General features: G+C 38.8%; 2 protein-coding genes across 6 annotated transcripts in view; one reads left to right on the forward strand and one right to left on the reverse strand.

The window, feature by feature from the left end:
* Positions 1-6323: 6323 nt before the first annotated feature.
* LOC144091364 (uncharacterized) overlaps positions 6324-25813 on the forward strand; it is a 218944-nt gene continuing 199454 nt past the window's right edge. The window contains exons 1-3 of one of the 4 annotated variants that reach the window (XM_077623668.1): positions 6324-6490; positions 7645-7750; positions 18396-18528. The gene's annotated coding sequence lies outside the window, so the exon portion shown is untranslated. The remainder of the gene's footprint in view (positions 6491-7644; positions 7751-18395; positions 18529-25813) is intronic. The other 3 variants (XM_077623653.1, XM_077623679.1, XM_077623661.1) reach the window with 3 other exon arrangements.
* Positions 16131-25813, reverse strand: part of unc13c (unc-13 homolog C (C. elegans)) — an 88934-nt gene continuing 79251 nt past the window's right edge. For both annotated transcript variants that reach the window (XM_077623629.1, XM_077623620.1), the window contains exons 29-32: positions 24926-25073; positions 21104-21196; positions 19579-19738; positions 16131-18217 (exon numbers count right to left, since the gene is read on the reverse strand). In XM_077623629.1, the coding sequence (XP_077479755.1) occupies positions 17932-18217; positions 19579-19738; positions 21104-21196; positions 24926-25073 (687 nt within the window). In that variant the 3' untranslated portion in view covers positions 16131-17931. The remainder of the gene's footprint in view (positions 18218-19578; positions 19739-21103; positions 21197-24925; positions 25074-25813) is intronic.

A 25813-nucleotide genomic window follows, 5' to 3' on the forward strand; every position in this document is an offset into this window, starting at 1 on the left:
ATATTCCCTAAACCAAACAGAGACAACCTGAGATGCCAATGGAAGGATAAGGTAGGAGGTTTATGAATGAAGTCTGGGAATGGGGGATTTGAAAAATCATCTTCAAATAAACTTCTTATCTTGTGCTTTAAATTCATGTCAATATATGAGCTGGCCACTAAAAATAAAAAGGTTGAAAGTGGGTCTGGTTGCAATATAATTTAAAAAGCCTGCGACTTATATGTCTTTCTTTTCAATCTGACCACCAACAACTTATGTTGTTTTTTTAGGCTCTAGTTATTTAAAAAAAAAACAGTTAATATTTTGTCTGTTATTCCCTACCTTACAATTACTTAAACATATTTCTGATCTTGGTTTCTGATCAATTAAAAACTGCCCCCAAAAATGCAATTTACACAGGCTAGTGCACAGGTGTCAAAGTGGCGGCCCGGGGGCCAAATCTGGCCCGCCGCATCATTTTGTGCGGCCCGAGAAAGTAAATCATGAGTGCCAACTTTCTGTTTTATGATCAAATTCAAATGAAGATTATAGATGTATAGGGAATATTTCCTGTGTTTGCTCATTTTAAATCAATAATTGCAGACAATTTGTACAAATTTTAATGTCCAAAAATGATCTATTGATCAGGACGATGGAAAAAGCTGTCAATTTATTAATCAATTAATTTTGGCAGCCTAGTTGGAAGACATACTGGCCCTCCGGATGAAATCGAAACTACAACGTGGCCCGCAAAAAAAAAATAGTTTGACACCCCTGGTCTAGTGCATTCATTCATTTTCCGGCTAACCTCACAAGGGTTGCCAGGGGTGTTGGGGCCTATCTCAGCTGACTACGGTCACCTGGCCAGGGACACTCTGAATTCCGTGTGCGGTCGATTGGTCGCCGGTCTTTTGGTCGCGGTCTTTTGGACGCGGTCTTTTGGTCGCCCGTTGTCGCGGTCCGGACGACCAAAAGACCGGCGACCAAAAGACCAGTGACAAAACAAGGTAAAACAACACGGTCTACGCATCAATAAAAGACGACAATGGCCATGAGCAGTTTCACTGAGCGGACGTGTGAGTGTATGAGAGTTTGTATGTACATGTGTTGTCCCTTTAAGAAGCTACGTCAGTCAGGGTCTTAACAAGTTCTCCAACAAAAAACAATAAAAGTCCGGGAAATTTGGAGCTTTTCTTTAGCCTAATAATTAATAGGGCATTAAGTATGACTAAATAGTAATTCGCAGTTTGTATTTAGGGAATTTGAGCAAAGATTTAAATGGTAATTATCAATAACCTTCCGGGCGACCAAAAGACCGGCGACCAATCGACCGTGTACCCTGAATTCGTGGCCGGTCAATCACAGTGAAAATATAACTACAACTGATCCTAATTTGCATTTTTTCGATTATCGTGGCCATTTTTGGTCTACAATCCACAATATTTGAGGGATTACTGCATATGTATTTTTCCACTTCATTGTGCATTATTGGGCTAGTGTGACTTATGGTCTGAAAAATATTGTATATAATCCAAGAACAGCGTTGATATTATTTTTCCAAATGGGTCACATTCATTGGGTGGTGATATAGGCGGTCTCATCCTGATCCCATGTAGAAGATTCATCTTTGTATGCGTCTTTGTATGGCAGCTAAGCCACTACGCACAACACATTATTATTTTAGCTTGATAGGATTGGCAAAACAGCAAGTGACCCAACATGAAAACCAAAATGTGACACTTTTTTACAAAGCAGCCTGCATCTGGGAGAGCAGCCTGGCTGGCTTGTTCCCGATGCAGGAGAACTTAGTTCCACTTCGCCGAGCAGTACAGGCCGACTCTCAGAGGGCCCGCTGACCCACTTTCCGGCATTCCGAGTAACATTGCGCGCTATGTTATGCTCGGCCCGTTATCTCTACTGTTGTCCTTACACAGCGGTAAGAAAGCGTGGCGGCCATTAATATGTATATCCTGGGGAACATCATTAGAAGTCATCTGTCTTTGGGCTCTAATAAGGCTGTCGTTGTAATTCAAGTCTTACTATGGATGAAGTTTTAGATTTTTTTAATCAGATATGCTTTTAAAGGCTCTGTTTGTCCTGGTCAAGTCAATATTTTTTAGATGTCTCATAATCTCATTGTACTCTGCGATTGGCTGGCAACCTACTCAGGGTCGGTACTCGGTCGTTTGGTCGCCGGGCTTTTGGTCGCCCGGAAGGTTATTGATAATTACCATTTAAATCGTTGCTCAAATTCCCTAAATACAAACTGCGAATTACTATTTAGTCATACGTAATGCCCTAGTAATTATTAGGCTAAAGAAAAGCTCCAAATTTCCCGGACTTTTATTGTTTTTTGTTGGAGAACTTGTTAAGACCCTGACTGACGTAGCTTCTTAAAGGGACAACGCATGTACATACAAACTCTTATACACTCACACGTCGGCTCAGTGAAACTGCTCATGGCCATTGTTGGCTTTTATTGATGCGTAGACCACCGTGTTTTACCTTGTTTTGTCGCCGGTCTTTTGGTCGTCGGTCTTTTGGTCACCGGTCTTTTGGTCGCCGGTCTTTTGGTCGCCCGTTGTCGCGGTAGGGGCGACCAAAAGACCGCGACCAAAAGACCGGCGATCAATCGGCCGCACACGGTACCCCGCCAACTGCCCGTAGTTAGCTGAGATGTGCTCCAGCACCTCCGCGGCCCTCGTGAGGATAATCGACTCTGAAGAAGAGGTGTCCCTACTGAAGAACATCATGTGTGGGTGTTGATTAGTCCAACAGGCGATTACAATTTGATATTTAATCACTTTAGAGTTGCAGCAGGTGCCTCATTAGAGCCTCCTGGCACCCACCATTGCGATCTACAAACATGAGATACAGCAAACCGTGGGTGAGATACTATCTAAGTACATTTTTACTTTTTGATCACGGTAGGGATCTAATGAAATACTGATGTCTGACTACAAATAGCTAAAAAGGCAAATAATGATCGTTTTCACAGTGTGGTTTGCTAACACTGACGGTTGTCACTGTAAATATATAATGTGAATATATAATGCTGGAATGATAATCCATCCCTGCAAGCTGGAAATCCTTGTTCAACACCAGACTTTACATTATATCTAAATCTCATTATACATTATACTTGTATAATGACAATAAAAGCATTACATTCAATTAAGACCATAAATCCAGCTGATGTCCAACTGATCTCATCATAAAAGTATCCCATGCGCACTTTCCTGTCAAAATGTGTTACTATAGTAATCTTGAAGCTCAAGTCCACTTGAAGTGTAATTTAGAATTTTTAAAAAGTGTTTCATCACCTCTTGAGCTTTGCTTATTGAACCATAAATGGATTCCCATTAAGCATTTTGATGTGGCTTTAATTGTAAAATTTCCCTTGGTAGTACATTATATCCATCATTCATATTTCCCATGCATGTCAAAATTACATAATTATCTAATTTTGAATACTGTATCGTAATTTCGAATCAAGTCGCTCCATCATTAGGGAGAAAAGAAAATGTCACATATTTATAATTACCGCTTTATTGGTCATTTTTTAAACACCGGCTGCAATTGACTCCTTGCCATCCTCTCCCAGTCAAAATGGATTAGACGTCTAGTGCCGTCAATTCTAATGAAAGATGCACATTCACAGTTAAAGTGTTATTTTATTTATTTATATATATATATATATATATATATATATATAGCAGTGGCGGTCCGTGCATTTTCTAGTGCCGCCTTCAGCCATCGGGATCAATCAACCCTCAAAAACTATTTTATGGCTATAAAACCTCTACTGCAGCTACAGCTGTGACACATAAAAAATCATCAATAATAACCTCATACAATTGAAATATCATTTAGGAATATAGCCATATTTTACTCACCAAAAATCTTTGTTAACTGTACACAATATCCATCCTCCTTTCTCGAAGCTAATGCTGAAAGTCGAGCCTGTCCTGTCGTCATATTTCTGGCATACGTTTTTATTCGAATTAGAGCTGAAAATGTTCGTTCCCGGTTGCAACAGGCTTGCTTTGGAGTTGTCCAACCTTTCTTAATGATGTCCAGCTTTTTTTTCTGGAAAAGTCCGTCTTGAAAATGGCTTTGACAGTAAATCTGCAAACAAATCCATTTCTTGTCCTCCTTCAGCCATTGCGGGTTGACCAAACCACTATTAAATCAACACAACAATGTATTTGCTTGTGCAGCTCGCTCCAGATACAGTTTGGTACCTCTGGCTAGTCCACTCTATGACTAGCCAATCATAGTTGGTGAAAGCGATGACGTATCCCTACGCCTGCGAGTAGGCAATGACGTATCCCTACGCCTGCGAGAAGGCCTTGGTGTCACCAAATCGAATTCTGATTGGTTGAAGCAACAGTCTTATCGACGCTTGTTTAATGCGGCAGAGCCTGCAGAACTAATTATGAAGGCCTAGAGGCAGATTTCTGACCCTGGCAACAAATAATGGCTGAAATGTGATTGGTTAAATGCTTCAATATGAAAACACATCTGGAAGCAGTGCAACCAGGGGGAAAGCAATGAAAGGAAGCTGACCGACAATTTGGAATTATTTAATAAGTATTCATGGACAAAATATAATTAACATAGTTTGTGATTCCGATATTTCTTAGGCCAGCAGAGAAGGCCTTGAAGGCCCTGACGGAACACCACTGATATATAGTATATAGCCAAAGCTGTACAGATGATGGTGCTTCGCAGAAAAACTACACGGAAGAATAGTCTGGTTTTACTGAATTGTAAGTAATACTTCAATGGTCTTTTTTATGGACTTAGGAATAGTTTCCACCTCTGAGTGAAAATAAACGCAGGACTCATTGCAGGGAGCTCTATAAAGTCTACCCAACAGGAAATGTGACTGTGAATCGTTAATGACGGCTCGGCAGATGATTCTTTGTTTGCTAAAGTGCTGTCGCATTAGAATGCCATTAGATATATCGGTTGCATTCAGCAGGGGTCGTCACTGCCTGTTGTTCGTGGAATGCTTTTTGGAGCCATTTCAGGATGACTTGGGGGGTTAACGTTGTCCCAGAACCATAATAGCTGGAATTTCTTACTATTGTCTTGGAGAAGGCTTGGAATACTAGTTAGATCATCACATTGTTCGACTACTATTTACAAAACAAGTACTGTCACTGCTTACACTGTCACTTAAAATGTTGATTTTCTAAAATCAAACAAGCATAGCATCAGTCCTGAATTAGGCATCGGGGCCGCAAATGTAAATCTAACTTTAGGTCCCACTATTACCCAATCGAACACAGTCCCCTTCTGTGTAAAATGAATTTTCTAAAAAAGAAAGCGCAAAAATACAGTTATATAATCCCAGTCAGAAGTCAAGAGTCGTTACCGGAAATGGTGTAGCAAAAGGTAGATTTTTTTTTTAGCACGATGCACCGTCTTTTATTTAGGATCAGGTTTTTGATCATTATAACTAAGCTGCTGTGGGGTATCCTCAAGACCAGGAGTCTTCAAACAGGCCCTCAAGGGTCGCTGTGGGTCCTGTTTTTGTGTTCCAACTGATATTACAGTAAAAAAAAAAGAAGTTTCTGCTAGGTCAAGCAGAACTCAACTGCAATAAACTGTTTGCACTTCTCATTTTCTGAACCGCTTTATCCTCACTAGGGTCACAAGGGGTGCTGGAGACTATCCCAGCTGACTTCGGGCCAGCGCCGGGGGACACCATGAATTGGTGGCCAGCCAATCGCAAGGAGACAAACAACCATTCACGCTCACCACTCATACCTAGGGGCAATCAGCCTATCATGCATGTCTTCGGAATGTGGGAAGAAACCGGAGTACCCAGAGAAAACCCACACCGGCCCAGTGAGATCATACAAACCCCACACAGGTGCACCGACCTGGATTTGAACCCAGGTCCCCCACTGCGAGGCCGACGCGCTATCCACCCAGCTGCCGGGCCGTCCTCTGTGCACCTGTACTACACAAAACTGGTAAAAAGGTGACCTCTTGTTTGGTTTGAATGAAATCTTGCCCATACTGCGGCCCTATGTGCAAAAATTTTGAGACCCCTGTCCAAGATCTACGCCTTCAGACTAATATATTCCAAACCAATAAAAAGTATAATGCATAAAACACGTAATACAATAAAAAAATCATTCATTGAAATTTTATATGTTTATTTAATTAGTTAACACATTTCCTCGTATTATATGGAAGTCATTTCTGTTGTCAAGTTGACACCAGCAACGAAAGGGTTATTTCCCTGAAAACTTATTATCCAATCAGAATTGTCAACCACAATAACACGCTGGCTCATTAATTATAAGACTTCCTGCTTCTGATGGAAGGCAAGCCTTGCACGTTGCTTCACATAGTTATGTTGGATGATGGACAAAAGTGCAATAATTTAGTCATCCAAAGCAAAGTTTCGTTCGTCATGTCGAGGACGCAATATTGTTATGCCGTCCTATCACAAAACTGGTTTGGATATGACACATCCAGCATGGCTGCAGACGTAAGTCAAACTTTTCTTTCAATAATGGGGTGATGGGGAAAAGCTGAAGGGATGTTTTGCTTTTGGAAAAATATTATTTCACGGAATGTAAAGAGTGCACGAATTGAACTTTGGAATGATCTACTGAAAAATATGTATGAGCAACAAAATAATCTACAAAAATAATTCAATGTTTTCAATTTGGTGTAGTTGACATGATCCCCATCCTGTCAGCCATGTGCATTAGCTTTGAAATCTAAATCACCTACTCTAGAGTATAACTCAAAAGTAAAGGCTGTTTTCTTTTTTTCTTTTAACAGCAGCACTCTGTACGTCATACATCACAACAAACAGGACATGCTTGTCTTAGGATGGCTTTTACCTTGAATGACATGGTCAATGACATATAAAGGTTCTCTCCTAACAGCATTCCATTACTTTGACTTCACTCACTTGAAGTCAATAAAACACTTCACATTTGGACAAGTGACACCAATAAGTGCATTTGTATATTGTGAACTGTAAATCGGTGTTGTTTACTGTAAACACTTTAAAAAACTTTACCGAAGTCGTTTCTGTCTTTCCAGGCAGGCTGTTATCACGCTATCAATCATTTGTCAAAGTAAAAATGAACACTAACACAACTATTCTTTACGGTTACTTTAAAGTCCCACTATCACAGATTTGTACAGACGGATTAAATTATAGTCTTGTCAAAGAGTATTTAAAAAAAAAAACGGAATCCAAGTCAAAGCAATTTAAGAGTCCTTCACAGATCTTCATTGCGAACTCAGATCAACAGTCCTCGGCCCGGGACTCGGTGATCTGTCAGGTCAATAGTCCTCAAAACAATTAAATGTCCTCGGAGCCAGCTGCAGGGGGGGGAAGTGTCCTTGTTTTACTGAGCTTTCGTCTGCTTATAATGATTAATGTATCACATATACATATAATGATTAATATTCCACACATACATATAATGATTAATATGCACATATATAACAATATCCCAGAATAACCCCAACACATAACTATTAAAATCGTACCCCCCAAAAATTATGGAACTTTCTGGATTAGTGTTCTTAATAACTGAGGAGTATCAAGAGGACAGAAGCGGGCTGAGTGGGAAAATTGTTGAAATATTGACATGTTGAGGAGTACTAGTTGTCTTTATCAAGCAGTATGTTGGAGTATGGAATTGAATTTGACTCAGAGGAAGAAGTCCTGGAGGTTGAAGCACCATAACACTGCCCCATGACTGAGAGAAAGAATAAAGTCTTACATGTAAGTATCTCCAATTTTGGATCTACTGAACGGTAAATATCTTGCATTCACAATCCCGAACTCTACAAGTAAGCATGAGGACTGATTGATTGAAGTAATAATTTATCATCCAATTAAAACATTAACTATGGTAGCTAGTACGTATACAAACTATCTAACACTGGTATAATTTATTCCAGTTTGGGCGAAACAGAAACCCAAAGCCACAGAAATAAAACTAAAGAGAAGATGGCGCAATGCGCAATCTCCCTGCGACACTACTCCGTAGCACTTCTGGGTTTCTGGCCAAAGCGATATGGGGAAAAGTGGGTTTTTTTCACGCTCTTTTTGGTTTATTTTACAAAGAAAAGGGTTAGCTTTGAGTTGTCACAGCGAAGTCCAATTTATCGAATTCAGCACATAAAGTACCTCCTGAGGTGATAGTGCGACTCTAAATGTCACAATATTTGCAGTCTGCCAACGTACCGGAATCTCAAATGCCATCTCTCACTTTCATGTAAATATACGCTTAACCCTGTAAGTCAATATGTTCGTCGAAAACAAAAAGCCTGGCAATACATTTACGTAAGATTATTTATTACTATGGAAATGAAACCATCACCTCCAGTGTGGAGTATGACAAGAAAAAGCCTACTGCGATGACTATGATTAATAGCGAAATTGTCACAATACCACGGTTGCCATATGAGATGATGTTACGCTGGTGTATTGACTGATCAACCTGCACATGGAAACAGGTGCATGTGTCAACTTCATTATTACACGCATTTCAGAGAGTTTTTATGATGCTTTCTAAACATTACGGGTGAATCGCACATCTATTCTAGACGTCTATTGAAACACTTCATCACAGTAATTGCCTGAAATATTGCTCATGAACTGGCTTTGAAAGAACTTGCCATGTGTTGTCCACGTACTGCTTATCTTCATGAAGGTTGCGAGGGTGCTGGAGCCTATTCCAACTAAGTACGGGTACATCAGGGTACATCCAGAACTGGTTGCCAGCGGAATACATCACGATATGTTTAGAATATTAAATAAAAGAAATGGTTAATTTTGTAGTACTATTGGGGTCAAAGGTTAAAGGTCACAGAAGTTGGAAACTTCAGAACCGATAGGCTATTTACAGTGGTACCTCGACCTACGATCAGCTCTACCTACGACATGCTCGAGGTACGATGAAAATTTCGATCGAATAATTCACCCGCGATACGATCAAAATTTCGAGATGCGACCAAGCCAGGTGGCCATGACATGAGAGGCTGTTTATCATTGTAGAGCACTGTCTTTTTTGCCGCATCCCTTTCGTGTATAACAGATATCTACGAGCACTGAACGATTTATTCAGACGAGTTTCCTCCTACGCATCGACCAGGAAATGCACAACGCGCATGCGCGGGCAAAAAGAGGGCTTTCTGGGTAATGAAGTATGCTCGTGCACACAACACCGATAGACAACGGCACCCTTTCTCAGAATAAAACTTCATTACCCACAATCAATATGTGGGTAGGCTGTAGCATTTCCTGTTTCCCCCTAGCCTGTTAGCTCCCGTTGGCGGAGCGATCACTAATTCAAGACTACTTCTCGTTGGCAAGTGGTCGTGTGTTATCCTATTGTGACGACATCTGTGTGCATCATTTTCGGAATATTTTGAAGGGAATACGTACAACAGCAAACAGCCCATCGATAGCGAACGTGAGGGTGGAGGCGTGGCAAACAACTAACCCGGCCAGAACGAAGGTAAAAAAAATTAAAACAAAATTAGAATTCAGTTTTGTGTAAAGTTACATTAAACGTATGTTTGAGTGTGTCTGTATATATTAATCCAAGTTCATTTAAATTTGTTTGTTCCGCCCCCTGTGTCTCTCTCTCCTGTTGGCGAAATCTGCCCAATTTTAGTTATATTAAACACATTTTATTACTATTAAACCACTCGTTATGTGTTACTTTGTTAATAGATGGCGAATTAGAAGAAATACAACATTTTTTCCAATCCAATATCCTGTTTTTGGTGTTTTTTCAGGCGGTTGGAACAAATTAATTTGTTTTTAATTCATTTCAATGGGAAACGTTCGCTCGAGTTACGAAAAGCTCGACATACAATCTCAGTCCCGGAACGGATTAAGATCGTATGTCGAGGTACCACTGTATTTCAGAATTTTAGGGTGGGTAATATAATGAGAAGAAAGGGTCAGTGGTCACAAAAATCAGAGCGATGGTGATGCTTTGAATTTGACTACACAGTCCTCTTTGATGGTTCAATTTTTGAAAAAGGTTTTACTTATCAATATGTAAGTTGAACATTTTTTCAAAAATTGATTTATAAATGAATTTAATGTCAATAGAAATTAGACGGCTTGTTAGTATCTCTCTTTTTAAGAATTAAATGTGGCTGTCTTCCGGTTATGCGTAGAACATTCATACTTATTTAGATGCTCTTGCTTTTCCAGTGGAAATCAATAAGGAGGCAGTTAATTAAAACTGTCGCAGAGTTGCTGCTATTCAATCACTTAAATGGGCATCAGCATTGAGGTGTGGAGACCACAAAGTAGCGCAAAACGCAACAAAAAAGCCTTCTAGACATAGTGAAGCAAGGCAAGAATGATTTGACATAGAATTAATCTTAATTTAGGTTGCTTAAGCAGTTATAAACCAAATTAACATAAATGCCGTGAACGGGAGGACATTCAGCAATGTGGCTTTGTTATGTGAGTATTCAACCAAAAACAGAACACCCCATTACACACTGAGTTAAATGAGCTCCTGCTCTGTTTGAAAGCTGTTATTGGTACCTTTTACTACTTCTAAAACACTGGGGCTCTTGTGTCAAATATTTCATGATTGTAGAATTTCTTTAAAGAAAAGAAACATACAAGTGAAATATGTTCCATCACAGGGTCATTCTGTTTCCATCAAAAATGTTTTCATAATTGCATAGGTAATGTTACCATAAAAGATACAGGGTCTTTGGTTTCATTCTGTACAAAAAAATTATAGCTTCTCAACATTGACTTGTTAAGATAAAGATGAACCATGCAAATGAAACGGGACCTCGAATCAAATGTCACGGTTCTTTATTATAGTTAAGAAAAACTTTTTTTGATACGTGTTATCTAAAATGGCTCATTTACACTTTTTTTTTCCCAAATAAGTGAGCATTATTTCCAAACTATATATACTTGCAGCATTCTCGCTCACATTTCCAGGAGGAACACTGCTGGCTCCATGAGCATCAGGCGTGTCACCTGCGCCAATAGCCTCAGTTTGTGCACCTGGTGCTTCCTGGCTTTTGGGCTTTACAGTCTTCCCCCAATTATTACGACTTGACTTATCGGAAATGCACTTTTTTGTGATTTTTTTTTTTTGCTGTTAATTATTAAAAAAAAGTTCATAAAAATCTGGTAAGATGGCATCATGCATGATTGATAATGTTTGTAGTATAGACATTTTGAACATTTTGATATTTTTGTTCTTAATACACTCCTGAGGTATCTGATTGGACTCTGTATCAGATCGGGAATTCGTATCGGTAGATCGCAAAATCCGGTGACCCGGGCACGGACTCGATTGCATAAATATGCGTTTGGGACATCCCTAATGACAACAGTCAATGTTGAGACATCATCTTCAGTTGCCTCCCCCCAAAATGATGTCATCAAGGAGCCATTTTCTTTTGTCTAAACCAGGGGTGTCAGACTCGGGTTTGTTCACAGGCCGTGTTAACGTCAACTCGATTTCATGTGGGCCGGACCATTTTAGATATAATATTTAGATAATTATTTTAATGAATGGATTAAAAGAACTGGATTAAAAGCCCTGAATATTCAGTTTTTTATAGATCTAAAACAATGTTTATTTTAGCTTTTTTATATATTTTTAGATTTTACAAAATGATTTCTGAACTAAAAACACAAAAATTGATTAGAAAATTACAATTATTGACTTAAAAGGGGGAAAATCAGGAAATTTAATATACATCTATACTCTTCATTTTAATTTGATCCTAAAACAGAAAGTAGGCACTCTTGATTTACTTTCCCGGGCCACGCAAAATGATGCGGCGGGCCAGATTTGGCCCCCGGGCCGCCACTTTGACACATGTGGTCTAAACTGTTTGTTTCTCCACTGTCAGTTTCCTCATTGATCTCTTCGTAGGAGTAGAAAGACCTCAAATGTTGCAAAACGATGAGATCCCTCACTTTTGAGTCCTCCCAATCTCACCTGGCGGACATACAAATATTGAACAGTTCAATGTCCAATCATTTATACCAGCAATTTCTGGCCCGTGAGGATTAGCGATCTGCTGTTCCACCCAAAAATTTCAACCAAAATCATCAATGCTTGATACATGGCAGGCAGGATCTCTCCGATCCTAACTTCTGCTTGATTACTTATTCAATTATGTCTGTGCGTGAGGCGGCACGGGCATCTACAGGCCTGCTGCCCCCTCGGCCAAGAGGCCGCAGAGTTGATACCGCTGAGTGGAGAGTGATGACACCCATGAGGATGTAATTACGTATGGAGCAGATGGTCTATGCAGGAGGATGCTCCTCCCTCCCAGTCAGGGAGCTTGCCTCCCTCAAAGTGAGTGAATCTGCAGTAGCACTGTCGAATTGCTTTAAATGGAGGTCTGGCATGTAAGATTTTGCAGAGGTGTTCCATCTCTGTTACAGCTGTCCTACTGCAATACATCAAATTATGGGCAGGAAATATAGACGCTGACTCATTGTCTCATTTTAGCTCCTTTCCTCATGCTGTTAAAAGTCTCGTAAAACAGGCATTGGATACTGAAGAGCTACAATGGCATTTCACCAAATCCCACCGTGACACGAACATTTTATATGAAAAAAATGCTTTACTTGGATTTTACGTGGCATTCCTTTTTAATGCTCGTTGTAAGGGAGGCAGTGTCCGTTCTCAGATGCGTGTTGGAAGTGTAAAGAGCCACATTACCACCAGTGTTTTGTGGTTTTGACGTAACGGGCAGGGTCACCAACATTATTTTTAACGATGTTTCAGGCCAGATAGGGAAGGGAGCCACTGAATCAAGCAAATTGTGTCGGTAGTGAAAAATGATCTCTCAAATGATACTTGGTTGATCATTTATGGCCGCATAGGGATCTTTAACTTTAAGGCACTGCAGAATATCTTTCAGGATATTTGATGTTTGTGATTCTAACGCTGGTAGAGAATGTGAATGCGTTTCATATTTGTATTTTCTCAGATATGGACTGTGGAGATTGACACGTTTCTCCACAAGTCCTGTTTATTGGCTGTATCTATTTTTTTTTAAATTAAGATGGTCTTCTTTATGATATATTATTATTATTGTTATTCTTTATTATATATAGCATAAATCTGCATGTCACGCTACCTAATAATGGTAGATGTTTGAAGGGTGTACCAAATGGCCTTTGTAAGCATGTTTTATTAAAAAGTTTTAAAGGGGAAGGGTGATCCTGGATGGTGTGATTGAGGATAATGATGTCTCCTGTAATTACCAACTCCGATAAATACTAAACAAGCGTTACCCACAGTCAAAATAGCATTGTTACGGTTGAAAGATTTGCTGTCAACTGGACCAACATGTTTAGATTTAGGTTTTTGATAACCAAAAATAGGACATCATGAGAAAATTAATACACAGTAGAGTTTCCTTATCATGTTTAAGTGACATCTGATGTACCTGAATGTGATAATATACAGAATATTTCATGGTAATACTACTAGCAAATCAGACTTATGTTGCTGTCTTCTGAATTTTTAATTATAGTTATGTGGGTAGAACTGTGCTGGGTTCATTAACTCAATGAACCCAATGAACGAATCTCACAGTCTGGAAAATATTTTTCCATCTACATTTCTTTATTTTTAATACAGTTTCTAGGCTGTTTGAAATGGTCCGGTTTTGAGATTGTCCAAAAAATAAAATCCGTCTGTGAACGAGTAATCCATCCCTGAAGGTAAGCTCCATCAATCTTCCCCTTGAAAAATAAACAGCGTTCTACTTTGAAGGGCACTGCAAAGTCCAGTTTGGATGCAGTGTTTGTGTACGGGGTGGCACGAGTACACAACAGCTTGCTGCATCACATTATCTTCCAACAGATGGACATGCAAGATTCTTGTGACCCTTTGCCCGAATTCTGGATAATTGATCCTTGTTCGTTTCCTAGTGTGTTAGAATTGTATTATTCCCCTGTCATCCTGTTGTGCAAGGGTGTCAGACTCTGGTTGGTTCGCGGGCCGCTTTAACGTCGACTTGATTTCACGTGGGCCGGACCATTTTAGATATAATATTTAGATTTTTTTATTTTTATAAATGAATTAAAAGAACTGGATTAAAATCCCTGAATATTCAGTTTTTTATAGATCTAAAACAATGTTTATTTGAGCTTTTGTATATATTTTTAGATTTGACAAAATTATTTTTAAACTAAAAACACAAATTGATTAAAAATTTACAATTATTGATTTAAAAGGGGGAAAATCAGGAAATTTAATATACATCTATACTCTTCATTTTAATTTGATCCTATAACAGAAAGTCGGCACTCATGATTTACTTTACCGGCGGGCCAGAGTTGGCCCCCGGGCCGCCACTTTGACACATGTCCTGTTGTGTTTTTAATTTTTAATTTTTAAACATATTCTTTTGGAGTCAGAATTTTTACTATTGAGTGACAAGTCAAGTTGGGTTTTTACAAAAGTCTCAACATTTTGGAGTAATTAGTCACTAAAAGCAAAATTTAAAAAGTACTAACCATATATAACATTGCATTATGCTACACGGTTTAGAAACAAACAAACAAAAAATTAAACGTTAAATTCACAGTAAAATACATTTTGGCAGCTGTGGTTGCCAGATTTATGCTGCGTTCAGCCCACCACGTTTTTTTTTAATTTGACACTAAACCTTGTAAACTTTCTCTTTTTTTGATAATAGGATTCTGGCAATCACAACGGCCACTATTTAACATTTTTAAGTGATGTAGCAGGTAACAAATATGATTTGTCGTCTGTGACTTGTAGATTGACTCATGTCTTTATATACAGTACGTTGGTGACGAAATCAACCAATCGGTGTTTTGCCAATTAAAACTGGCATATCGACTGGGCCATTGCCTGTGTTAACTATGACTGACAAGCCAGCCAATGCTGGCGGTTTTTTTCCGAGCGAGAAATGTCTGAGGTACGGCAAGATTAAAGGATTAATGTAGATTGATTTTAAATGGAAATGAAACCCCTACGTCCAAGCTTGCGCTTGGCGAATTCTGACAAAATGTTAATACAGTTTACGTGGTGCTAAAATTGAATATTCGGTATCCTTTATCGCCGGACTTAGTTTATTTCATGCTCAAGATGTGGAGAAAATCTAATATGTAGTCGTACAAGATAGTGGTATGCATCAAAAGTACTTTATGCTTTTTACATGTTTTGTATTTAATATTCTTTTTGTGCATATATCTATTCCTTCTAACATTTTGCTTGATTTTTTTTTTGGTATTATTGGATATAGCCATCAGTTGTCTGGCGTGATAACACATTGGAAGATTGGAATATGTTTGATATTACTAGTATTGTGTAAAAAAAAAACATTACTTGAAATTCAATATTGTTGTCAAAAGTAAACACTAGTATAGGAAATTATGATTGGTTGGCCACCGATTCAGGTTGTCCCCCGCCTCTGGCCCGAAGTCAGCTGGGATGGGCTCCTGCACCCTCCGCGAACCTAAAGCGGTTCATAAAATGAATGAATAGTATAGGAAATACAACTCAGTAAAAGTACCAGTACACATTTTACATTCTAGACACAGTATAAAATGTCCAATACTAAAAGTGAGAGTCGCAATAAATAATCATCAATCATGTGGGAATATTAAATAAAAATTGCCTTCATGCATAGTAAGCATGTGATTTAACTTTGTTATGTCAACTATGATGTATATCTGTAATGTATCTAAAAAGAGGACAGATGTAGGGCATTAAATATTTTTTTTCTTTTTTTTATCTCAAAAGCATTTCTACATGCCCTTCACCAAGTGTCAAAGAGGAAGTAGAGCATAAAAAACTACAATACTCGAGGGGGGGCACAGTAGAAGACATTTGACGTTTCCTACCACATTGATGTGTACGTTGTTGTTTACATTCCAGGAAGAGTGTGTAAATATATATTCATATGTCTATGTGTTTGTGGTGATATATTCAACCATAAATGTAAAAAGTTCAATAATGTCCTTTTTGGACCAATAACCTTTCTTCGCCACTCTCCTCAACCATAAGTTCAACATCAATGTCATCGTCGTTTTATTTGTGCACTTTAAAATGTGTAGTCATTAATTGCATTAGTGTTTGTTTGTCAAAATGACCAAAATTTATGACCACTTTTGCACATACTTTATGCACATAGAAGGAAAGTAGACTTTTTGTACAATATCTCACTAAATATATTTACATGACATACAATTTGCCATCAGTGCAATACATAGGAATGTTGCATATTTACCAAAATGTTAAAGTCTTTCCTTTTTAATGAAGAAAAAAAATGACAGAAGCTGAGTGTTTTTTTCTCTCTCTTTTTAAAGGAACATGTGCAACTCTCATTTTGCTATCGTTACAGCTTCACAGCAAATAAAAAAAATAAAATCTTGGTACCACCCTATGAACAACCGGACCACATGTACATATATATCTTCAGATATGGAATGGATTGCTTTTTTTTTGTACAAATATTCTAAACAACTTTGGCAGTTTATCAGGAACTAAACATCAGAAAATATGATGTGAAATGATGTGAAGCAAGCTTGCCTTCCAAAGCTCTTGTTCACAGTAGTCATTCAGAAAGGCCAAAAGCTGAAAATGTTAAAAAATTAAATGAAAAGTCACACAAACGGGTCAAAAAAAAAATTAACATCTTATCCATTCTTTCTAGAGTGTTGTTACATGTGGCAAGATTATAAAATTACAAACGCCTATCGAGGTTTATATAGCAGTCGTCGCCATTTTAAAAATAAATTCAAAACAAATATACTGTCTATTCCCTGGTGGTGGTCTCACGATATAAAGACTTTGAAGCAAGGGGGTTGCAACCCTGCTTGGTGGTTATTGTGGGAACATGGGGAGAGATTTGACTAAGAAATGACGTGCAACAGTGTTGGGTGATAACCAAAAAAATAACAATAATAATAAATAAATAAATTACAAATGCAAACCAAATATTATACAATTTGAGATAATATTGGGAGACAAAATATAATATAACAAAAAAGAGGGGAGAAGATTCCAAAAGTAATGGTTTGTTTTTATTATTGATTGGTTTTATTTATTTTTTAATATATTTTTCAGAGTTTATTTTTTTTTATTGAATAGTGCTAGTTCAGGAAAAAAAACTCACAACAGTTCTGAAAGAAATGAAAATAATAAACACAAAACATGGGCACAACAGTACAGGTTGATATTGTTTAAAAAATATTTTTTTTAAGGTATAACCAAATAATCCATAATAAATCAATCAACTCACCAACACTGCAGACTGGCAAAAATCATAGTGAAAAAAAACAAACAAACATTAAACGTAACAAGGTGGTAGAAATTGTAAAATAATGTAAAATTCAACTAAATAATAGAAACAGTGCTTGGTGTAAAAACGTGACAAAAGAAATGAGACACTGCAAAAATCGGAACGCCACACAATCAAGAACTGACTTACACTGGATAATCGAGCAAATTTACCAACATGCGACGTTCATCGCCATAATTCCAGGACATGTTGTTCTTTTTTGTTTCATTTTATCATGTTTTTGTTTAACTCCACTGGTTTGGCACTTTATTGGAACAAATCTCAGTTCAAAAAAGACTAAATGTAAAAAAGGTATTTTGTGTCTGCTTGAACGTAACTGGTAGAATATATTTCTTAATAGTAAGCATACGGTCAGTAAACACTTGTACGTACTTGTAGTATTCAAATGAACATTCCAACAGATGATTTTTTTGTTTTTTCTTACGCACATGCACAAAACCAACCAACCGAACAAACGAACAAACAAACAAACAAACAAACGCAACTCCCTCGCTTGCTACCTGCTTTGGCTCCTCATGTAGAACAACCCTCCAACCATTCTCACATGTAAGACAACACCACTCGGAAGGAATACTGCATTTTTTTTCACACGGCCCACAGGCATTATGATACTTCTTCCGACGAGCGTGAGTCCGTCTTGAGACGCACAAACTCTTTGGCCACCTCATCGTTGGTCCTTTGTGAGAGTATCCGCATGATGGTGAGGCCCGTCTCGTCCATGGTGATGCTCTTCACCAGCGGGTAGCAGGCGGCGCAGCTCCCCGAATCGGCCAGCTCACGGAGCTGGATGACGGTCATGCCGATGATGCGGTCCTCTCGGGCAAAACAGTAGTCCTTTACTGACACGTGCAGCTCGTACGTCTCTGGGCCGTGCTCGTTGCTCAGGACGCTATGGCAAAAATAAGTGAAAAAAAACAACCTCAGACCTTGAACTGATAGCAAAATATACCTTCCTTCAGTGCACTATAAGCCTGACGGGCCACTAGGCTTTTCTTGACCCTCGCTAGGCTAAAACAGTACTACAAAAAAAAGTATTAAAGTGCTATTTTAACGGCTTCTGGTGATAGGGTGGTGTGATTGGAGAGAGTCAGCGACGATGAGGAGCAGGTCCACAGGACAGTGGTGAGGCCAGCAGAGACCTTTGATGATTTGGACATGTCCAGAGGAGAGAGAGGGACTATAGCAAGGAACAGAGCAGAGGTTGGTCCTTTTTTTTTTTTTGCCCTACCCCACATGTGTCAAAGTGGTGGCCCGGCGGCCAAATCTGGCCCGCCGCATCATTTTGTGTGGCCCGGGAAAGTAAATCATGAGTGCCGACTTTCTGTTTTAGGATCAAATTAAAATGTGGAGTATAGATGTTTATTCAATTTCCTGATTTTCCCCCTTTTGAATCAATAATTGTAATTTTTTAATCAATTTTTTCTGTGTTTTTAGTTCAAAAATCATTTTGTAAAATCTAAAAATATATTTAAAAAAAGCTAAAATAAACCTTGTTTTAGATCTATAAAAAACTGAATATTCAGGGCTTTTAATCCAGTTCTTTTAATCCATTTATAAAAAAAATCTAAATATTATATCTAAAATGGTCCGGCCCACGTGAAATCGAGTTGACATTAACGCGGCCCGCGAACCAACCTGAGTCTGACACCCCTGGCCTACCCCATTTAAATAGGAATTGCTGTCAATGAGGTATGAAAGGTCGAACAAAATCAATTTTACAATGGAAGCAATTCAAAGTCTCGAGGAAGTGAACCAACTTCTTTATTTTCCCTGTTCACTTCCTGCAAGTGTAATTGTCTGCTCTCACAATACTTTTGTCAATAATGCTGCTTGTCAAAGCAGACTAATGATTGTAATAGTGACCCGTTGACATGCACCCTTAGTGAAAAGAGATACTCTTGTTTAGGGATTGTCAAGATGATTCAGTTGTTTTTCCTGAGGCCATTGTTCTCATTGTTTCCTGCAATTTAACAAGTGTTCAGATTCTAATGAAGATTCCAGTGAATCTATAATGCCCCTAAGAAGGCAGCTAACATGGCCCTCCGATTGCGTGACTTGGAATTAGTGTTTGACTTCACCAGTGTAGATTACGGGCATTTAGTTCCATTTAATTCAATTTCTTTGTCAAAGATGGAGCGTCTTCAGTTTGCTTGCAAAATTTAAATGCAGCTGACAAAAGCCAAGAACGTTAGTATTGCGCACAGATGACTGAATTTGACCAGTTTCATTTGTAATTTTTCAATGACTTACTATTGGAATGTTTCATTGTACTTTGGGGACCAGTTGTTGTTCTTGGTCTTGGTGCTGAACTTGCGCTTCTTGTCAGCGAGGTGGGGACCGACGGCGTTGACCTCAACGAACGGCCGGAACATGGCATTGGTCTGCCACTGGAGGTTGTCCACGCCGACCACTGAAACACAAGTAAGTAGTGAGTCTGAATTGCAGCTGTTAGTGGTAACAAACGTTGAGTCGAAAGGTGGTGCTCAGTTAGGAAACTGTTTGAAAGATATCGTCAAGTAAGAAGCAAAGTTAGTGGACGGAAACTTCAGGCTTTCTTACAGAGCTGTCACCCATTAATCTTGACTTAATAAAAGGGAAAGTCAGACAAAGCTCCATTGAGTCTATTGATCTAGAGAAAGAGTTTGACAGCAAGGAACTGTGGTAATGTATGATGAGCTCTGAATTGCCAGATAAGTTAGAATAGTATAGACCTCTATAAGATCATCAGAATCGTGGCGAAGTTTGGAACCAAAGTAGTTTCAGGTGGAGGTGATGCTGCATAATGGATTAGGTCTGAGCACATTTTTCTATGCAATGCTGGTGTGAAGACTGACGGATGAGGTAGGACTGTATAATAACTGTGGACAAGTAATCCCCATGATGTTCACAAATGACATTGCGATCTGAAAGGAAAGCAGGGGAAGGGTGTGGGTTCTGTTTTTGTCTACTCAAGACAGATATGCCAACCAAAAATCACATCAATGAATTGAAAGGGAGATAGGGTTTAAAATGAAAACTCATCCGAATTGACCTTTAACAGTAGTTAGTACTTTTTGTGAACAAAGTATGTGACCGGATCTTTTTTTATTTGTTTGGCTGTTTGGAAGATCGTATGTGCTCGGGAGCATCTAGACAGACATGATTGATTGTTACAGTGTCTGGGACAGACCATAAAGCATTCTGAATGTGACTCTACTTGTGATGTTGTGGCTGAAAGCGAACATGAAAAAAGCTGATAGTAGATTAAGGCAAAAAGCAGCACTCAGACTCTTTTGTTCCATGGCGTAATAACAGGCTAGTGGCATACCCCACTGTCTTGGCAATAAAGATAATTGTAAGGGTATGAACATGTCATCATAGGGCTAATGTTACCTCAAAGTGAGTGATACTATGAGATAAAAGTAACAAAAACAAAAAAGACTGTTTTAAAAGAGTCATCGCAGACTCAAACTGAATGTTGATAAAATGCCCTACTCTCCAGCTACTTTCCCTTTTTCTTTTAATCCTATGGTTTATCTTATCGCCTGGCTGCCTGCATAGTACACTTAAATAGTTGCCTCTAATATTTCTTCCCTCATGTCTGTACTTGCATTTTTCCCTGGCCACCATTTGAGGTAATATAGCATAGCATTTTGTTCTAAATTGAGCTATTGCAGTGAACTGCTGCTTATTCATTTTTGGTGCCCCAGCAGCACAATCATGTCCAGTGTTGCCTGAGGCTTTCACGTAGGAATAAATACATTTGAATAGAAATAACAATGGATCCAAAGCTCACCCTTCACGCTGACTTTGTGCTCTCCGGTGCCAGGGTGAGAGATGAGGTTTACTTGTATGGAGACCTCTCCCACGGACCCGTTGCTCGACTGACCTGAAAACAAAACGCAAAACTGACGTAAGGAAGCTTTGTCATTAAAATTTGGAGATGTAGAAAAAAAACAACCAACAAATATGGGAAGCATATTTATTTTAACAGGATATTTTGTTTTGCCCAAGGCTGAACAAGAACAGAAGACCGAATACTAATCACAAAATCATCTGTCTGGTTTGAAAACCGGGAACAGGCTAGTGGTGTGAAGAGATGTCATAAATAAATAATTATTTTTAATGAAGTCATCCAGAGAGATACCAACAAAACACTGCGGGTTAACTTTACTTTGCTGCAATGCATCATACATCAGGGTGTTTTCAGTGTCTGGACACTCACTTACATTGGCTGAAGGCACTGCATGGAGCTACTGTAGATCACTAATATGCCATATTTCATATTTCACAAATGTGAAGAGAAAACCCAATTTTTAAAGGCCAAAACCTGCACGCTAATGCAATGTTTCCTTAATGTCCCTAACACAAAACCCCCAAATTTGAAGTGTCTGTCCTCTGTCAGAACCAAGACTTCAATCAGTTTTGTACAACCAAGATGCATGTAACCCTGGTTAGCTAAACTAGTTCAATTGAAAAAACGTGAACCGCCCTTTGAACCGTGTGCGGTCAATTGGTCGCCGTCTTTTGGTCGCCGGTCTTTTGGTAGTGGTCCGGGCGACCAAAAGACCGGCGACCAAAAGACGGCGACAAAACAAGGTAAAACAACACGGTCTATGCATCAATAAAAGCCAACAATAGCCATGAGCAGTTTCACTGAGCCGACGTGTGAGTGTATAAGAGTTTGTATGTACATGCGCTGTCCCTTTAAGACGCTACGTCAGTCAGGGTCTTAACAAGTTCTCCAACAAAAAACAATAAAAGTCCGGGAAATTTGGAGCTTTTCTTTAGCCAAATAATTACTAGGGGATTAAGTATGACTAAATGGTAATTCGCAGTTTGTATTTAGGGAATTTGAGCAACGATTTAAATGGTAATTATCAATAACCTTCCGGGCGACCAAAAGACCGGCGACCAAAAGACCGGCGACCAAAAGACCGGCGACCAAAAGATCGGCGACCAAAAGACCGGCGAACAATCGACCGTGTACCCCTTTGAATGATGTCACGTATAAAATTATCTAGAATTTTTGTCACGTTTGTGACGGCGTTAGCTCAAATTCCACTGTGATATGGTTAATTCTGATAATGCACCAATAATTATGGTCCTTTCCACACCCTCTAGTGTGAAGAAATTACACCTTTGGAACTCCTGACCATACATGTTACTTTTGTGGATCCCAGAGACACACTATTTTTGTCTACCTTGCCCTGAGGGGTCGGGGTAAAAACCTGATTGTCAGCCAAACCCTAATTTTATTTTAATGGACATAACGAGGCACTTTGCAATGTGGTAATGAGTGCAAACCCGCCTCAGCGTGACCCATTATGATCATTTCAGGGGCATTTTTTAAAAATGACCTCCAAGCACTTTGAGCCATTCTGATGGCTGCCCGAGTCACACTGAACAGCATACCATAAGTGCCTAACATAACATGTAACAGTATGCATAGTCAAAGTGTTTACTATATCATCATTGCTAATTTATGGGAAATGTTAGTGCATTTTTGAGGGTGCTACTAAGTGAAGAACCTAGACACCACCTACGTATAGATCAGATTGCTGAGCACGTTGTCGCCTCGCGCTGCAGCCAAGTGAGGATGGATGGCAAACGCTGGAAGGCTGCAAGTGGGCCTGATGATGAAGGAGCTGGCTGATCCGATAGCTGATTGATATGTTCCAAACACTCTAGCTATGTTATGCCATTAATGAACAAGAAAGGTGATTTATCGTAATGATATTCCAACGCAAGAGGGGAGTCAGCCCTGCATAATTTTGCAGAGAAATTGTGTAAAACAAAGTAAGATTTCAGTACTTTTACTGTAGTTCATAATGTTGATATAGTAATGACGGTATTGTTCATAATTGCATACAGGGATGAACTGTTTATCCTTATATTAGATGACCGCAGCAACAAAAACTGCCTGCACAGTAAGACTTCTTTTAGTCTGCGCTTTCTAACTTCTTCGAACTAATGAATAAGGATTGGTTGTCTTGGAAACCCTTTGAATAGGTGGCTTTCCATAGAGTCTCCTTGCAGTCTGTTTATTTAAAACCATTATTAGAAAGGTAATAAATTAGATATGTCCACATTTGAATCAGCATTTATGAATGTTTTTAGTCACATAAGAAGTTGGTGTTTTCAATACTCTACAGTATTAAGACTTTTTCTTATTTAAACTTGGTGGGCTGTCCGTGGGTTTCTCTAACAACAGGCTTTGTAGGTTTGCCAAGTATCCTAATGGCATAATAACACGACCTCAGCATGATCCTGAACAAGGAAAAACAGATGTAGTCTTCTGTAGAGTAAACTAGTGTGCGTCACACTTTAAATGTGTCACTGTAACAAACAACGGGGGGTTGGTGATTAATGAAGGCACATTCAAGGGCCCGCGCTTCACCGCTTTGTTTGCTGACCTAATGCACACACACCACCTTACCACCTTCCCTCATAGGCACTGCATCCGTCTACGTCTCATACAACACAGATTTATTGGATTTTAGTGCTATAGTGAATATAAACATTCAAGCCTCCAGTTAGCGAGGTAGTGCCTGTCTATATGCAACCCGTTTGTGCATCTGGCACAGACTTGAGCAACCAGGGCTCAATTCCTACTTTAACATAGTCGGACACTTGGTGTTGTTTCAGACAGGGAGTTTCATAGTGGAGAGAGGGGGGTTGTTTGGTAGAAACAGATGAACCAAGCACAGAAGTGGGTCAGTATGAATTTCAAATAATCCATTGGTTCTGACAGTGTTATTGTATTTTTTGTGTGATGACAGAGTGTGAGTGAGAGGGGCCAAATGAAGTGTGGGGGCTTTAGGGGGAAAAGGGGCGAGGAGGCAACAGTCATTTTTCTTTTTGTTTACTTTTTATATTCATCAAGAGAGGAAAAAGAGCTTGAGGAGGTTGCCTCAATCTACGAGCCTTAGAAAATAGCATGCATGGAAAGGAAGACTGTCTCATTTATGTGCCAAGTAAATTCAAATATGTTCATGTGTGTAGTGTAGTATTAGCTCACCTGGTCTTCCCTTTGTCATTTATGGTTGTGAATGACTTGTAAGACATTTTACAGACCCTCAAACTGAAAGGTTTCTCCTATTTTTGTATTGTACAACAGTTTAAACTGAGGTTGTTTCCTAATTCTCTTTGATTCTGGTTCATGTAACAGAGTCTGTGGCTAAGCAAAACTTAAATTAATCACCCAGATTTGCATTGTTAAAAATTGAACAAATTTAGCATTTCTAATTGTCTGTCCTAACATTCTTCTGAAAAACACCTTTATAAACCCTATATTATCTTTAAAAAATCAGGTCAATCATTTCAAGATATTCTACAGTTTGTCCTTTTCTGACTGTTGTGAAGGAAAAACCAATCTCAAATTTGGCAAAATTATGTATATACTTATATATTTCACATTTCTGAATGCAAAAACGTGGATAAGCACAGACCCTTACAGCTTTGTATCAGATCAGTTTTCAGATCTTAATATGTTTTGGCTACAAAAACGCTTCAGCCGCATGAAAATTGTTGATTATCATATAGACAACAATGCAAAATGGAGCGTGTCACAAACAATAGCTCAAAAGAAAACAACATCGCTATTGGGGCTTCCTACCTTGAGAGGTTTGGGTGCATATAAATTTCTTGATCAAGGCATCTGTAGGTTGAGTGTAAAGGCTAAGAGCATATTTTAGGGACTTCATATCAGGGCTTTTTTCCAGGAAGGTTTTCTTCAGTCCATTTCCTCCGGCATGGAAATATTGCTGAAAACAAACAAAATATGTCTTGAATTTACCGAGGAAAGTGTGTTGTGTGAATGTTGCAAAAGGTTCAGGGAAATGTTTTATTTTACACAGGCAAACCCTAATCAGTCAAACAGCTAATTACTATGCACAGTATGTAAATGTGAATGCAATGAACAAGTTCTGGCCAGAAAAAAAGTTTTTAGGGACCAATAATTATTACACTAACACTGAGGAGTGTCCTACTACTACCTATAGTTAGTTTTCATGAGATCCTGATTTTCCATTTACTGCCTTAACTATAGTACGACGAGTAAGATACATATTCAGCACATAAAACGTGGTTAGGGAGATGAAGTCCCTGCCTCTCTATCGTTCTTTACAGGTCATAGTTTAGACAGGAGATAATGTAAATTATTGGAAATATGTCTGCAGAGCTAGCATCTCTGTCTTTTATGGACCCTTTCAATGCCTAGCCCATTTGTCCATTATCATGTACGTAAGTACACTGGGGTTTAAAGTTCAATAAAATCTTTCCCATGCAAAATTCATGACTCATTTTAAGAGTTTAAGCAGATCCTGCTCACATTTGAGCTCAGTGCAATATATCATTTTTGTCTTTTTTTTGTAAACTCTATGGGGATTGTTCCAAAGAGAAGGTGTATTGAATTGATCTGGTCACGACTCCCCTAAAGCATTGCTGAAATGTGTTAATTGGCTCTTCTTGTGGAATACTGATGACAATAATCCCAAAGACAAGA

The sequence above is a fragment of the Stigmatopora argus genome, chromosome 2 (assembly GCF_051989625.1).
Source record: "Stigmatopora argus isolate UIUO_Sarg chromosome 2, RoL_Sarg_1.0, whole genome shotgun sequence".
NCBI classification, from domain to species: Eukaryota; Metazoa; Chordata; class Actinopteri; order Syngnathiformes; family Syngnathidae; genus Stigmatopora; species Stigmatopora argus.